This window comes from Bos mutus, chromosome 6 (genome assembly GCF_027580195.1).
Source record: "Bos mutus isolate GX-2022 chromosome 6, NWIPB_WYAK_1.1, whole genome shotgun sequence".
NCBI classification, from domain to species: domain Eukaryota; kingdom Metazoa; phylum Chordata; class Mammalia; order Artiodactyla; family Bovidae; genus Bos; species Bos mutus.
Genome location: NC_091622.1, coordinates 103,412,543 through 103,427,958, shown reverse-complemented (window position 1 = coordinate 103,427,958; position 15,416 = coordinate 103,412,543). Strand labels below are relative to the sequence as shown.

Here is a 15,416-nt window from a genome sequence, read left to right as displayed (position 1 = left end):
ATTATGCGGCTTTTGAAGCTTTATTTTGCATTATAATCAGAGAGTACAGAAGTCTAGAGATAGTAATGCTATCTAAGCTATGTTTGGGCATTTAAAAGAAAATCTTAATGGCATTCATCTTTATCTTGCAATATACCTAGAGAATTATGCAATATTACAGATGTGAACCAAATAGCGATGTCCTACTTTGTAAGTAAAACAATTTCCTTTTCACTTCCATAGGTTTCTTGTTATTTGAGTTTTCCCTATTTCTGATCTGATTTTCTCTCCAGAGATGCCTGAGAGAGTCTCTCTGAATGAAGGGGAGGGAATAAGAAAACAGGAGCAAGATTCTCAGACAATCCCAGCCTTGCAGATGAAATCCGACCACCCTCCTCCCTCCCCATAGATTCTCCCCTCCTTGCCCACTTTGTCCTTTAGATCCCAGCTCTGTCCCTTTGGTCCTGACCCCTCCTCCACTAGGATGATGTGTTTTATCCTGCCTGCCTTCCCCAGTTGTCCCACCTGGAGGGCTGCAAGCCTCAGAGGCAGGTGGACTGCACACCTGGTCCTGGGTCCTGCAAGTAGACAAAGGACAGGAAGCAATAGCCACCAAGTTCCCTATCTTATAAACTGCTGTGTTGCTGCTGATGTTTCAGCATTGGCTGGAGGACTTGCTCAAATACTAGCATGGTTCCAAACACTAGGTGTCCCCACCACACACACACACACACACACACACACACACAGCATCCCCATCACACACACACAGCATCCCCACCATACACACACACACATACAGCATCCCCATCATACACACACACACATACAGTATCCCCATCATACACACACACACACACAGCATCCCCATCACACACACACACACACACACAGCATCCCCATCACACACACACACACACACACAGCATCCCCATCACACACACACACACACACACAGAGCATCCCCATCATACACACACACACATACAGCATCCCCATAATACACACACATACACACACACACCATCCCCATAATACACATACACACACACACACAGAGCATCCCCATCACACATACACACACACACACAGCATCCCCACCATACACACACATACATACAGCATCCACACCACATGTATGTGTACACACACACACACACATATACAGCATCCCCATAATATACACAGAGCATCTCCACCATACACACACACATACAGCATCCTCATCATACACACACACATACAGCATTCCCATCACACACACACACACACACACACACACACACAGCATCCCCACCATACACATACACACACACAAACTGAGATCCATCTGAGGCTGTGTATGTGTTCACCTGAGGGTCCTCCACAGTTCTCTGCATGTGACGAGCACACACAGAAGTTTGTTGGGTGAAACAGCTCTTTCGTTTAAATCAAGCTGTAGGCCCGCACTCCATCTGACAGAACATACTAATGTAAAGGATACATTCCGGCTGAAACCTGTGTCTTTCAGAACAAGGTAGAACTCTAGTAATATGATTATTTCCTGCTCTGTACTAGATATTTCGTGCCCATCCTCTCTGATTCCCTTTAGCCTCCTGCTGAGTAAGTGATATAGTCTCCAGTGATAGATCGGGAAACTGAGGCTCCCAAGATAGACAGCTTGACCCCTTGACTCAAGTGGCTGGTGTTGAGATCCAGGGTTTGAGCTGAGCTCTTCCCTGGTCTCAGACTTCTCATTGCCTCCCTAAATGTCTCAGCTTCATGTTTTGGCCTAACCATCTACACGTCATGACAGCTATGGTTTAGGGCATGATCCTGAACTTGATGAGATCAGAAAGGGAAGGATGTTGACCTCCACAATCACATGGAAAGCAGCCGGGTGGCCAGCTGTTAGGAAATGCAGTGTTCACATCCCTGCTCCCTCAAGGTAAATTGCTGCAGCCACTATTTTTAAGGAGGAGCCTTAAAAACTAAAGAGTTGCCATATGAGCTAGCAATCCCACTCCTGCGTACATATCCAGAGAAAACTCGGCACCCCAGTGTTCATAGCAGCACTACTTACAATAGGTAAGACACAAAAGCAGCCTAAATGTCTATCAACAGATGAGTGGATAAAGAAGATGTAGCATTGCTCAACCATAAAAAAGAATGAAAATGCCATTTGCAGCAATATGGATGGACCTAGAGATTATCATGCTTAGTGAAGAAAGGTAAACAGAGAAAGACAAATATCATATGATATGACTTATACGTGAAATCTAAAATATGATACAGATGAATTTATTTACAAAATGGAAACAGACTCACATAGAAAATAAACTTATGAACATTGGGGTACACGTGTCTCTTTCAATTCTGGTTTCCTCGGTGTGTATGCCCAGCAGTGGGATTGCTGGGTCGTATGGCAGTTCTATTTCCAGTTTTGTAAGGAATCTCCACACTCTTCTCCATAGTGGCTGTACTAGTTTGCATTCCCACCAACAGTGTAAGAGGGTTCCCTTTTCTCTACACCCTCTCTAGCATTTATTGCTTGTAGACTTTTGGATGGCAGAATGAAATGGTACCTCATTGTAATTTTGATTTGCATTTCTCTGATAATAAGTGATGTTGAGCATCTTTTCATGGGCTTGTTAGCCATCTGTATGTCTTCTTTGGAGAAATGTCTAGTTCTTTGGCCCATTTTTTGATTGGGTCGTTTATTTTTCTGGAATTGAGCTGCAGGTGTTGCTTGTATATTTTTGAGATTAGTTGTTTGTCAGTTGCTTCATTTGCTATTATTTTCTCCCATTCTGAAGGCTGTCTTTTTCACCTTGCTTATAGTTTCCTTTGTTGTATAGAAGCTTTTAAGTTTAATTAGGTCCCATTTGTTTATTTTTGCTTTTATTTCCAATATTCTGGGAGGTGGGTCATAGAGGATCCTGCTGTGATTTATGTCAGAGAGTGTTTTGCCTATGTTCTCCTCTAGGAGCTTTATAGTCTCTGGTCTTACATTTAGATCTTTAATCCATTTTGAGTTTATATTTATGTATGGTGTTAGAAAGTGCTCTAGTTTCATTCGTGTACCCCAATGTTCATCGCAGTACTGTTTATAATAGCCAGGACATGGAAGCAACCTAGATGTCCATCAGCAGATGAATGGATAAGAAAGCTGTGGTACATATACACAATGGAGTATTACTCAGCCATTAAAAAGAATACATTTGAATCAGTTGGTGGATGAAACTGGAGCCTATTATACAGGGTGAAGTAAGCCATAAAGAAAAACACCAATACAGTATACTAATGCATATATATGGAATTTAGAAAGATGGTAATGATAACCCTGTATGTGAGAAAGGAAAAGAGACACAGATGTATAGAACAGTCTTTTGGACTCTGGGAGAGGGAGAGGGTAGGATGATTTGGGAGAATGGCATTGAAACATGTATAATATCATATATGAAACAAAAAAAAAGCAAAGAAAATAAACTTATGGTTAACAAAGGGTGAAGGAAGGGAGGAGGGATAAATTAGGAGTCTGGGATTAGCAGATGTAAACTACTATACATAAAATAGATAAATGACAAGGGCAGCTGTATTCAATATCCTGTAATAAGCCACAATGGAAAAGAATATGAAAACGAACATATAAATAGACATGTAGAGATATACAACCGAGTCACTTTACTGGACCCAGAAACTAACATAACGCAAATCAATTATACTTCAAGAAAAAAAATTTTTTAAAGAATTAAACTCCCTCAATACTGTTTGTCGTGGAGTATATTGTAAGTCTGGGTGCTCATCTGTTCAGGTATTTCTTTATGAGATCAGTTCAGTTCAGTCGCTCAGTCCTGTCTGACTCTTTGAGACCCCATAGACTGTAGCACGCCAGGCTTGCCTGTCCATCACCAACTCCCAGAGCTTGCTCAAACTCATGTCCATCAAATCAGTGTTGCCATCCAACCATCTCATCCTCTGTTGTCCCCTTCTCCTCCTGCCCTCAATCTTTCCCAGCATCAGGGTCTTTTCAAATGAGTCAGTTCTTCCCATCAGGTGACAAAGTATTAGAGTTTCAGCTTCAGCATCAGTCCTTCCAATGAATATTCAGGACTGATTTCCTTTACAATTGACTGGTTGGATCTCCTTGTGTCCAAGGGACTCTCAAGAGTCTTCTCCAACACCACAGTTCAAAAGCATCAATTCTTCGGCCCTCAGCTTTCTTTATAGTCCAAGTCTCACTTCCATACATGACCACTGGAAAAACAAAGCTTTGACTAGACAGACCTTTGTTGGCAAAGTAATGTCTCTGTATTTGAATACGCTGTCTGGGTTGGTCACAGCTTTCCTTCCAAGGAGCAAGTGTCTTAACTTCATGGCTACAATCACCATCTGCAGTGATTTTAGAGCCCCCCAAAACAAAGCCTCTCACTGTTTCCATGTTTCCCCATCTATTTGCCATGAAGTGATGGGACCAGATGCCCTGATCTTAGTTTTCAGAATATTGAGCTTTAAGCCAACTTTTTCACTCTCCTCTTTCACTTTCATCAAGAGGCTATTTAGTTCTTCTTAGGCTTCCCTGGCAATGGCACCCCACTCCAGTACTTTTGCCTGGAAAATCCCATGGACCGGGGAGCCTGGAAGGCTGCAGTCCATGGGGTCGCTGACGGTCGGACGCGACTGAGCAACTTTACTTTCACTTTTCACCTTCATGCATTGGAGAAGGAGATGGCAACCCACTCCAGCGTTCTTGCCTGGAAAATCCCAGGGATGGGGGAGCCTGGTGGGCTGCCATCTATGGGGTCACACAGAGTCGGACACGACTAAAGTGACTTAGCAGCAGCAGCAGGCTTCCCTGGTGGCTCAGAGGGTAAAGCATCTGCCTGCAATGCCGGAGACCTGGGTTCGATTCCTGGGTCAGGAAGATCCCCTGGAGAAGGAAATGTCAATCCACTCCAGCACTCTTGCCTGGAAAATCCCATGGACGGAAGAGCCTGATAGACTACAGTCCATGGGGTTGCAAAGAGACACGACTGAGCGACTTCACTTTCACTTTCTGCCATAAGGGTGGTGTCATCTGCATATCTGAGGTTATTGATATTTCTCCTGGCAATCTTGATTCCAGCTTGTGCTTCAACCAGCCCAGCGTTTCCCATGATGTAGTCTGCATGTAAGTTAAATAAGCAGGGTGACAATATACAGCCTTGACATACTCCTTTCCCTGTTTGGAACCAGTCTGTTGTTCCATGTCCAGTTCTAACTGTTGCTTCTTGACCTGCATACAGATTTCGCAGGAGGCAGGTAAGTTGGTCTGGTATTCCCATCTCTTTTAAGAATTTTCCACAGTTTGTGGTGATCCACACAGTCAAAGGCTTTGGCGTAGTCAATAAAGCAGAAGTATATGTTTTTCTGGAACTCTCTTACTTTTTCTGTGATCCAACAGATGTTGGCAATTTGATCTCCAGTTCCTCTGCCTTTTCTAAATCCAACTTGAACATCTGGAAGTTCACAGTTCATGTACTATTGAAGCCTGGCTTGGAGAATTTTTAACTCTGCTAGCGTGTGAGATGAGTGCAATCATGTGGTAGTTTGAACAATCTTTGGCATTGTCTTTCTTTGGGATTGGAATGAAAACTGATCTTTTCCAGTCCTGTGGCCACTGCTGAGTTTTCCAAATTTGCTGGCATGTTGAGTGCAGCACTTTCACAGCATCATTTTTTAAGATTTGAGTTACCTCAACTGGAATTCCATCACCTCCACTAGCTTTGGTCGTAGTGATGTTTCCTAAGGCCCACTTGACTTTGCATTCCAGAATGTCTGGCTCTGGGTGAATGATCACACCATTGTAGTTATATGGGTCTTGAAGATCTTTTTTGTACAGTTCTCTGTATATTCTTGCCACCTCTTCTTAATATCTTCTGCTTCTGTTAGTTCCCTACCATTTCTGTCCTTTATTGAGCCCATCTTTGCATGAAATGTTCCCTTGTTATCTCTAATTTTCTTGAAGAGATCTCTAGTCTTTCCCATTCTATTGTTTTCCTCTATTTCTTTGCACTGATCACAGAGGAAGGCTTTCTTATCTCTCTTTGCTGTTCTTTGGAACTCTGCATTCAAATGGATATATCTTTCTTTTTTCTCCTTTGCCTTTAGCTTCTCTTCTTTTCTCAGCCATTTGTAAGGCCTCCTCAGACAACCATTTTGCCTTTTTGCATTTCTTTTTCTTGGAGATGGTCTTGATCACTGCCTCTTGTACAGTGTCAGGAACCTTTTGCCTATAGTCCTTCAGGCACTCTGTCTATCAGATCTAATTTCTTGAATCTGTTTGTCATTTCCATTGTATAATCATAAAGGATTTGATTTAGGTCATACCTGAATGGTCTAGTGGTTTTCCCTACTTTCTTCAATTTAAGTGTGAATTTGGCAATAGGGAGTTCATGATCCAAGCCATAGTCAACTCCTGGTCTTATTTTTGCTGACTGTATATAGCTTCTCCATCTTTGGCTGCAAAGAATATAATCAATCTGATTTCAGTATTGACCATCTGGTGATATCCATGTGTAGAGTCTTCTCTTGTGTTGTTGGAAGAGGGTGTTTGCTATGACCAGTGCGTTCTCTTGGCAAAACTCTGGTAGCCTTTGCCCTGCTTCATTTTTGTACTCCAAGGCCAAATTTGCCCCTTACTCCAGGTATCTCTTGACTTCCTACTTCTGCATTCCATTCCCCTATAATTACCTTTGTGAGATAATTTGATGTATATCCAACTCCCCCGTCGGGTGGTAAACTTGATGAGGATAGACACTCTGACTGTTTTGCTGGCCAGGGCTTCCTCTGCTCCTAGGCATGATGGCTGGTCCACCAGTGGGCATTCAGGACTTAATACGTGTGAATGATGTGTGGGGCTCACCCTCTACCTACTGTGTAAACTTGGAAATTATATACGTGATCTCCTGTGGATTTCACAAGGAGACATGAGGTAGGAATTATTATCTCCATTTTACAGATAAAGAGACCAAGGCGTTGGGGGTTGAGTAACTCATCAGAGCCACCTGAGCTGGGTGCGGACCCAGCCTGCGGGCTCCCAGACACAGCATTCTGCTCTTGCAAGTCTCCTTGATTTCTCTGGTTCCCCTCTGTGCCTGGACATCCCCTGCTCCGCATCGCTAACTGGGTCTGTGCTGTGCTTATTTGCAGGCTGAGGAAGCAGCAGGGGCAGGGCGGCCAGCTCTTGGACATGGAAGGCCGAGCCGGGAGCCAGGCCCAGGGCAAGCTCCAGGACGGGTGTAACAACAACATTCTGGCCCATGCCTGTTCTCGTGGCTGCAGCAGCTAAGCCACCACCTGCGGCTTCCAGCAGGACTGCACACACCTCTGCCCTGCCCACCGAAAGCCCCTCTCTGTGCCACGATGGTCCCCGTCTCACCCCAAATAACATCAGATGCAGAGAAGGCCCTGGGCTCAGAGCTGGGGAGCCTTGGTTGTGGTCCAAGCTGCCCAGCTAATTCCCTGCACATCTGTGGACAAGCCTTGCCCTTTCTGTGCCTCAGTTTTCCACATCTGTCAAAGGGGTCACACAGCTCAATGCCCCACCTCTGATTACAAAGTTATTGGAAGAATCCAATTGGGTAGTAGACATGCAAAACCTTTGACATTTATGACATTATTTATACAGGCGAAATAGAACCTTACTTTTTGGAGTGCACTCCCATCCCCTAAAGCAACTAGACCCATCACAACTTTGCAATTCGGTCTACCCTGGTCTTCAGGGCATACTTTTGAAAATTCAGCCCTTAATTGTCTGATGTGTTTGCCCTGCCTATGGAAACACGATCCCCCAATCCTGGAGCAAAACCGGAAGTGTCCTCTTTTGCCTCCTCTGCCAGGCCAGTCTTTCTGATGTTCTAAGTTGGCCTGCTACTGTCCCCATCTTTAATTTCAGCAGGTCTCCACTCCCACCCCACCCCTGGTGCTGGGATGGCAGGACGATGCCCATTCAGAAGGTCAAGTCATTGACCGTCGGTCACCCCTAAAGAGTGTCAGCAGAGTTCCTCCCAAAACCCAGTCCCATGGCAGAACTCTGAGTCTCTGTCTCCATCCAAGTTTTCTTTCCTGGAAGGGGGTGACATCATCTCATCAGCACCATCTTAAAGAGGATCTCCAATTGCCATCAAGGAGGCTGCTCCACACTGATAAACTAGGAAGCCCAGTCGGTTAGAAAGTTTACGCTAGGATGATGGTGGCTCCTGCTAAGAGCAAACTACTTGATGATCTGTTCAGGGAGCACTTTGTTTTTGAATTGGGAGATGCTTTTAGCAACCAAAATAAAGCTTAGACTTGGAATCAGGACTGTGATCGGAATCCAGCCCTGCTGTTTACTAACCAGAAGACCTCAGGCAATCACATAATCACTTCAGTGTCAGTTTTCTCATTTTAAAATGGGAATTAAAAAAACTAACCCCTGGGGTTGTTAAAAGGTTAATTAAGATCCTGTGTGTGATATACCCAAACTACTTTGTAGCAGTTTTTGGTCAACATCATAATCAATGTAATTTTAAGAAACTTTCTTGTTTCACTCATTGGGCAGGTCAGTTTTCTGTAGAAACAAGCCTGGTGTTTTAGATTCTTTGAACTCATCTTTCTGGAGTCTCTGATATCTGTACAGTCCTGTGAAAAGTTCAGTTGTGTTTTTATTTTTATCCAACTTTCACTATTTACATCATAAACCTCTTAGATTTCTTAAGAGACATTTTCATATATCACATGGTTTATGTTTTTATTTGAAAAAAGGAAAGAAATGGTCTTTTGTTTTCCTCCTTCGAACCCAGGCTGTTTCTAGATGGTATTGTCCACATGTCCACTGTTTTGTACACTTTTCATTCTTTGTTCCCTGTGGGCACCATCCTGTCCCCTGCAGGAAATAATGGGGCTGCTTCTCTCTTCACTGCAACCGTGGCTACACTGAGGGTGTCTCACTGGACTGAGTTCATGAATTAGGGGCAGGAGCTGGAAGTAGCCCGAGACACTGGATTTCCTGGCTCTGTTCAAGTCAGCCTTGTTCCTTGTTCAGAATAAACTATTTCTTGGAGATTCCTTCTTACAACTTTGTTCTTATGTATGGTTGGGTGAGATGGGCAATGTCCCCTTAGAGTCGAATTCAGCAAGAAACAAAAGAGATGGGGGGCAGGGAGGTAGGGAGTATATCAGGTCTTATATCAAGTCAGTGGTGTGTTTCCTTTGCCCACAGAATAAAACCAAGCTTGGCAACTTAAGGCTCAGTCCAACTTGATCACAATTCATGTTGTCATCATCACCACCATCATCATTATCATCACCATCATCATCATTATTACCATCATCATCACCATCATCATCATTATCATCACCATCATCACCACTGCTGTCATCATCCCCATTGCCATCATCATCACCACTGCTGTCATCATCCCCATTGCCATCACCATCATCACCACCACTGTCATCATCCCCATTGCCATCATCATCATCACCATCATCATTGTCATCACCATCATCACCACCACTGTCATCATCCCCATTGTCATCATCCCCATTGCCATCATCATCATCATCATCAGAAGCAGCAGCAGCAGCATTACCATCATCGTTATCATCACCATCATCACCACCGCTGTCATCATCCCCATTGCCATCATCATCATCATCAGAAGCAGCAGCAGCATCATCACCATCATCATTGTCATCACCATCATCGTTACCATCACCATCATCACCACCACTATCATCACCACCATCACCATCATCATCACCGTGATCATCTCATCATTATTTCACACATGCAAAGATACAATCTATGTAATAGAGGAAAATACAGAAAATTCTCCACCTAAAGAAAATACTCTTAAAATTTCCTCATATTGCCACTCAAACCTTACAGCACACACATGGGTACAAATCAACAGTATTTGCTCTACTGTACAGATTCCTTAACTTGCCACCTCCCTGCTTTTGCCAACCTGCCTCTGCTACCTGGGACCCCTTTCAACCCCCATCTCGACATCGGCATCTCAAAATATGTGACTTTCATGGGCCAATTCCACCCCCTCCATGATGCCTTCTGCATCTCATGGCAACCCTGACCCAAGACAGATATAATCTTCCCCACATACCCTCTCTCACATTTTCTGTGACTTTCTTACAGCTCTGATTTCTGCCAACTGCATGACAGGGTTACTTTCAACCATGACTCATCCTCTCTCCCCAAACTGCTAAGAGAGGTCAGGTTCTCAAGTCTACCTCCTCACACTTCCCATATGCAGTCCTGAAAGCACCTATTTCACAGGAGGTAATCATTTATTTGAGCTCCCCAGGTGACTCAGTGGTAAAGAATCCACCTGCAAATGTAGGTAGAGCTGGGTTTGATCCCTGGGTCAGGAAGATCCCCTGGGGAAGAAAATGGCAACCCACTCCAGTATTCTTGCCTGGAGAATCCCCATGGACAGAGAAGCCTGGTGGGCTATAGTCCATGGGGTCACAAAAGAGGAGGACACAAGTTAGCGACTAACCAACAACTAATAATTTGGGGGCAAATGAGATAAAAGCAAGACCAACGCAAACTCTCCAAGTGGGTGAAGCTTGCTTTTGGCAGCCACCTATCTGGCCCCACTGCCATCTCCCAGGCCTTTTTTTTTTCTTCTCTCTCTCCCTGTCCCAGTGGTTTCCCAGAGGCTGCCTCTTCCTGACCCACCAATGAAGTACCCAGTCCCCCTGCCATCCCCTTAAGAGACATATCACCTGAGTCTCGAGTTCCAGATGAATTTTCCCTCCTCCCTCATCCAAACCCCCATTCCCAGAGTACAGAGCCTCAGGCCAGTTGTCAGGAAAGCAATCCGATAAAAGAAATATGTGCCCAAGGAAGAACTTGCATGAGGAGTCACCTTATGATTTGAGATTTAGGCACAGAGGGACAAGCTGGAAACTGGTAACATTGACAGGGCTTTCCCATTTCCAGTGAAATATATTTCAGTCTTCTCGTGCCAATAAGTAAAAATTACTCACATTTATAATACTAGTAATGGGCTTCCCTCATAGCTCAGTTGGTAAAGAATCTGCCTGCAATGAAGGAGACCCCAGTTCAATTCCTGGATCAGGAAGATCCGCTGGAGAAGGGTTGGGCTACCCATTCCAGTATTCTTGGGCTTCCCTTGTGGCTCATCTGGTAAAGAATCTGCCTGCAATGTGGGAGACCTGGGTTCGATCCCTGGGTTGGGAAGATCCCCTGGAGAAGGGAAAGGCTACCCACTCCAGTATTCTGGCCTGGAAAATTCCATGGACTGTCTATAGTCCATGGGGTCTCAAAGACTCGGAAATGACTGAGCAACTTTCACTTTCATAGTAATAGTAAACTCCAAGCCACATGCTTGAAGTCCCTTCCCACTTACTGACAGAATTACAGTCATTATATTGTCCAGAATTGTCTCCAGACTTGCTTGAGTAACCACAAAATACTTTCATGTTAACCAGAAGGGCCCCTCCCCGCTAGTGGGAAAAAGGGGCGTCACTAGAAAGCCTTGGTGCCCACAGCTGTTGTCACTTCTCTGCTGTGTTGACCATCATGGTTCCTGGCCACCATGAGCTATGACCTCCGGGCTTCTGCCAGAACACTGACGTCCACCCCTTTCTCTCTTTCCAGCCTGTAGAGACACAGTTTGGACTTGTTATAATCAGCTCTTTTAATGGTGGTTCCAATGCAGAGCTCTTGAGCTGCAGGCAACTCAGTTCTTGCCGTTCGGCCTCCTCCCTCACCTTCTGAAAGTACAAGATGTGATTGGTCCTGGGAAGGTCCCACGCAGTGACACACTGTCCCTGGGTCCCCGCCTCCTGATGCCCCCTGCCCCCTTGCCAGGTCTTATCTTTCAGCTTCCTTTAGGGACCCCCATCCATCAGACTCACCTCAGTTCCCATCATAGGTTGGTCCACTTCCCTTTCCAGGGTCCTTGGCCTGCACAGAAATCAGGCAGTGTCTTCCACATCCACACATCTCCAATGATGGCTGGGAGGCTGCTCCCCACTGGACACACTGGTCCTCTCTGGAGTGGGCACAAGCCCACCTGATCTGATACTGGCCCAGCAAGAAATGCTTTAGAGTGGGAGACTTGGCTTCAAATCACAGCCCCACCATTCACTGTGTGGAACCACTGGCAGGCTGTCCGCAAGTCCTTACATTTCTGAATGTCAGTTTCTGCACCCATGAGCTGCTGCTGCTGCTGCTCCTGCTGCTGCTAAGTCGCTTCAGTTGTGTCCGACTCTGTGCGACCCCATAGACAGCTGCCCACCAGACTTCCCCATCCCTGGGATTCTCCAGGCAAGAATACTGGAGTGGGGCCTGGTAATTCCTGCGCTGCCTTTCTCAAGCAGCAGTTATGAAGGTCAACTATGGGGCTCTGGTTGAAGGTGTGCACACGCTAACTCATGGAGTTCCATGCAAAGCCATAGTTCTCAACAAGCAAGGCATCTCTTCCCACCTCATGAAGCTCTTCCCACAAATTGTCCAAGCTGAGCTCTGCAGACAACAGTCTCCGTCAGCTACCCTCTGTGCAAGCCCTCCATCTCTGTGCCTTCTCACTCAATCTACTGCAGGCTTTGGGTCAAATAGCTAGCAGTGACCTTCCCAGAAGCCGCAACAAAGACCAGGCATGGAGGGAGCCCAGTGGGCAGTGCTCCAGCCTGCTTCTCCCCCAGGAGTCCCAAGAGAGGCCAGAGCTTATTCCAGGCCCACTTTCTGCCAGGAACTTGACATGATTTTAATTCTATGCAGTATGCACATCTTAGAGATGAGCAAAACAAACTCTTTGGAGGACCTATAATTTGCCTGAGGCCACTTACCTAGTTGGTGGTAGAGCCAAGATTTGAACTGTCAGCTGAAGTTCAAACTTCATGAACATTCTATCACAGAGCAGTGACCCCACAGGGTGGGCTTGGGGGTCCTTCCCATTCTCTCTTAGAATTACAAAATCACCCCATAAAGGTGCTCTTTAGCTAAGCAGAAGGTGCCTGCTAAACAAAAGCAGTTTTAAGGCAAATCTCCCATCCATCCAGACTGGCATCCTGAGTCCCTGCTCTGTAGAGATTCTAGAGTCACCTTACCACTTGTTACTACAAGGATACTCTGTCTTCTACCAGGAAGAGCACCTGGAAGAGAATCTTCCTGGGGACACAGCATCCAGCTTCCAGCTCTGATATGATGTTCCATACCATTTCCATGCTACTGTGACGCAGGTTTATAACATTTTCCAGTACATTGGTGTTTTATGGCCACTTGCTCTGGAAGGGAGAAAGAAGGTGGCCAGGGGATGGAATCTCTGGATCAGGTCACAACCCTAGCACTTCTGACCTTGAGCATCCTACAGGAGATTCCCAGGAACCAGCCAAGGACAGAGGCTAAGGAAAAGTAAATTCTACCCATCCTTCCTTTCTTGTGGAATTAAAAGCAAAGGGAGTTGCAGGGAGAAGTTGCCGAGAACACTTGATGGGTTCCTCGACTTTGATCCATCCAGGAAACTTCCTTTCCTTCAGGAAAGGGAGGTGTGTCAAGAGACTCCTGAGTCATCAGAGGACTTTATTACTATTAACAAGCACAGTAGTATCAGAGCATCAGCAAGTCCTTTGGTGTCCCATTGCCCTCAGGATGCTCTGAAGAAGGCCAGCACACTCACGCATGCAGTGGAGTACGTTACACAAGAGGTGCCCTAAGCTCAGGGAACCCGGGTGTTTTATACCAGGCACTGAGCACTTCAGCCCTTTGCCCTGAGGGAGACACAGTCTCCATCAGTCAAGTTTGCTGCACAAACATCCTTGAGAAGATCTTCTAGAACAAAAGGGCCATCCTTCTCACTTAGAAGGCATGCACCGACAGAGGAGACCCGTGGAGAGTGGTCTCTTAGCGTTGTCAATCTGTGAACACTCAGAATTCTCACACCACCCAGTGTGCTGGGTATATGAATTATCTCTCCATTTTACACGTGACAAAAATGTGATTACTCTATATGGTAGTGATGTATGTGGAAGTCTCAGGAACAGTCCTTGTGAGCAGCAGATCCTAATTCAGGTGGCCCCCAGTGGGGTCTGAGATTCTGCATTTCTAACAAGCTTCCAGGGCATGCTGATATTACTGGACCAGGAACCATGCTTGGAGTAACAAGGATCTAGACCCTTCTGTTCTCAGGCCAACTTGGCCACACCCATTTGCTTCTGTGTGTCTACAGCTGCATTCAAACTCCAAAGGCAGAATCGAGTATTTGCCACATGAATTAGATGGCTTGCAAGGCTGAAAATATTTGTCATCTGGCCCTTTTGGGGAAAAGGTTTGCTGACCTCTGATCCAGGAAACACACCTCGGACATTAGGTGGGCAGACTGAGAGTGCACCCTTGACTTGCTCACAGGCAATTCAGCCCCATGAACTCCCCCATGGAGGAGAAGAATTTGCAGAGAAATCTATGGTCCATTTTGTCCTCATGAGTTGACTGTTGGGCTTTTTCTCAACTGTGGACCCCTGTCAGTGACCCCTTCCTTCCCAGTTGAGTATTCTTGAAAGTTCCTCTGTTTCTTTTTTCTTCCTGTCTGTGCAGCAAGTGCTCCCAGCAGGCCTTTGCGTATAGCGTCTGGTTTATGCAGTTTAACTCTGGCAGCATTTACCATACTACACCAATTGAAAGTAGCTCTTTTGCCCCTTTCTTGTTTACCCATTTCTGTTTTCTCTAACCTTTAAAACCTAAGTAAAGGAATGAGATCACTAAGCAATTGAAACTAACTCCTCCTAGTTACTCTTTCCCAAATACACAATATGGCTTGTCTAGCCTGTTGCTTTTTTCCTTAGATTAAAAAGAAGAATGAAGAATCCAGGAAAGAAGGATTAGCTCTCTACCCCACGACAGCCCCTTAAGGAATCCTGAAAGTAGATCACATGAGCAAGATAAAATCTGAAAGAGAGAGTCTACCAGTCTGCATGCAGCGGTGAAGGATACAGAACTCAACCTCCTGCCTTGATGACTCAGATTCTTGACCCCATTGTTCCCTTTAAACACTGCCATGGCTGAGCAGAATCTTCAGAGCTGTCCTCTGGACATGAGTCCGCCTTCTCCACAGATTGACATCTTATCTGATTTAAGCACCTTTCCTTTCTACTGACACTTGGCTCTAGAGTTATTAGCTTTTGAGCAGCGAGCAGCCAAACCTGAGCTCAGTAGCACAGCTCTGGTTACGTGTCCCACCCACCCCAGTCCAGACTGTGAACTCCACTGTGGTGGGCTGTGTCTAGTTGGCCCCCCAGCAGTGAGCTGCCTTAAGTGGACATGTAAGGAGTGCAGACACGCCCACCGTGGTGCCCAGCCTGGCCGCGCTTACCAGTTAGCTGCCACTTTGATGAGTCAGCCCACGCACTGCGCCTGTCACCATTCGCTGTCTGTCCCATTTCCTCTTCTGACC

The 15,416-nt window shown here is 45.6% G+C and overlaps 1 protein-coding gene across 2 annotated transcripts in view; it reads left to right on the top strand.

The window, feature by feature from the left end:
- STK32B (serine/threonine kinase 32B) overlaps positions 1 to 9,272 on the top strand; it is a 407,675-nt gene extending 398,403 nt beyond the window's left edge. For both annotated transcript variants that reach the window (XM_070371877.1, XM_005893204.3), the window contains one exon: positions 7,150 to 9,272. In XM_070371877.1, coding sequence (XP_070227978.1) covers positions 7,150 to 7,288 — 139 coding nt within the window. In that variant the 3' untranslated portion in view covers positions 7,289 to 9,272. The remainder of the gene's footprint in view (positions 1 to 7,149) is intronic.
- The last annotated feature ends 6,144 nt before the right edge of the window (positions 9,273 to 15,416 follow it).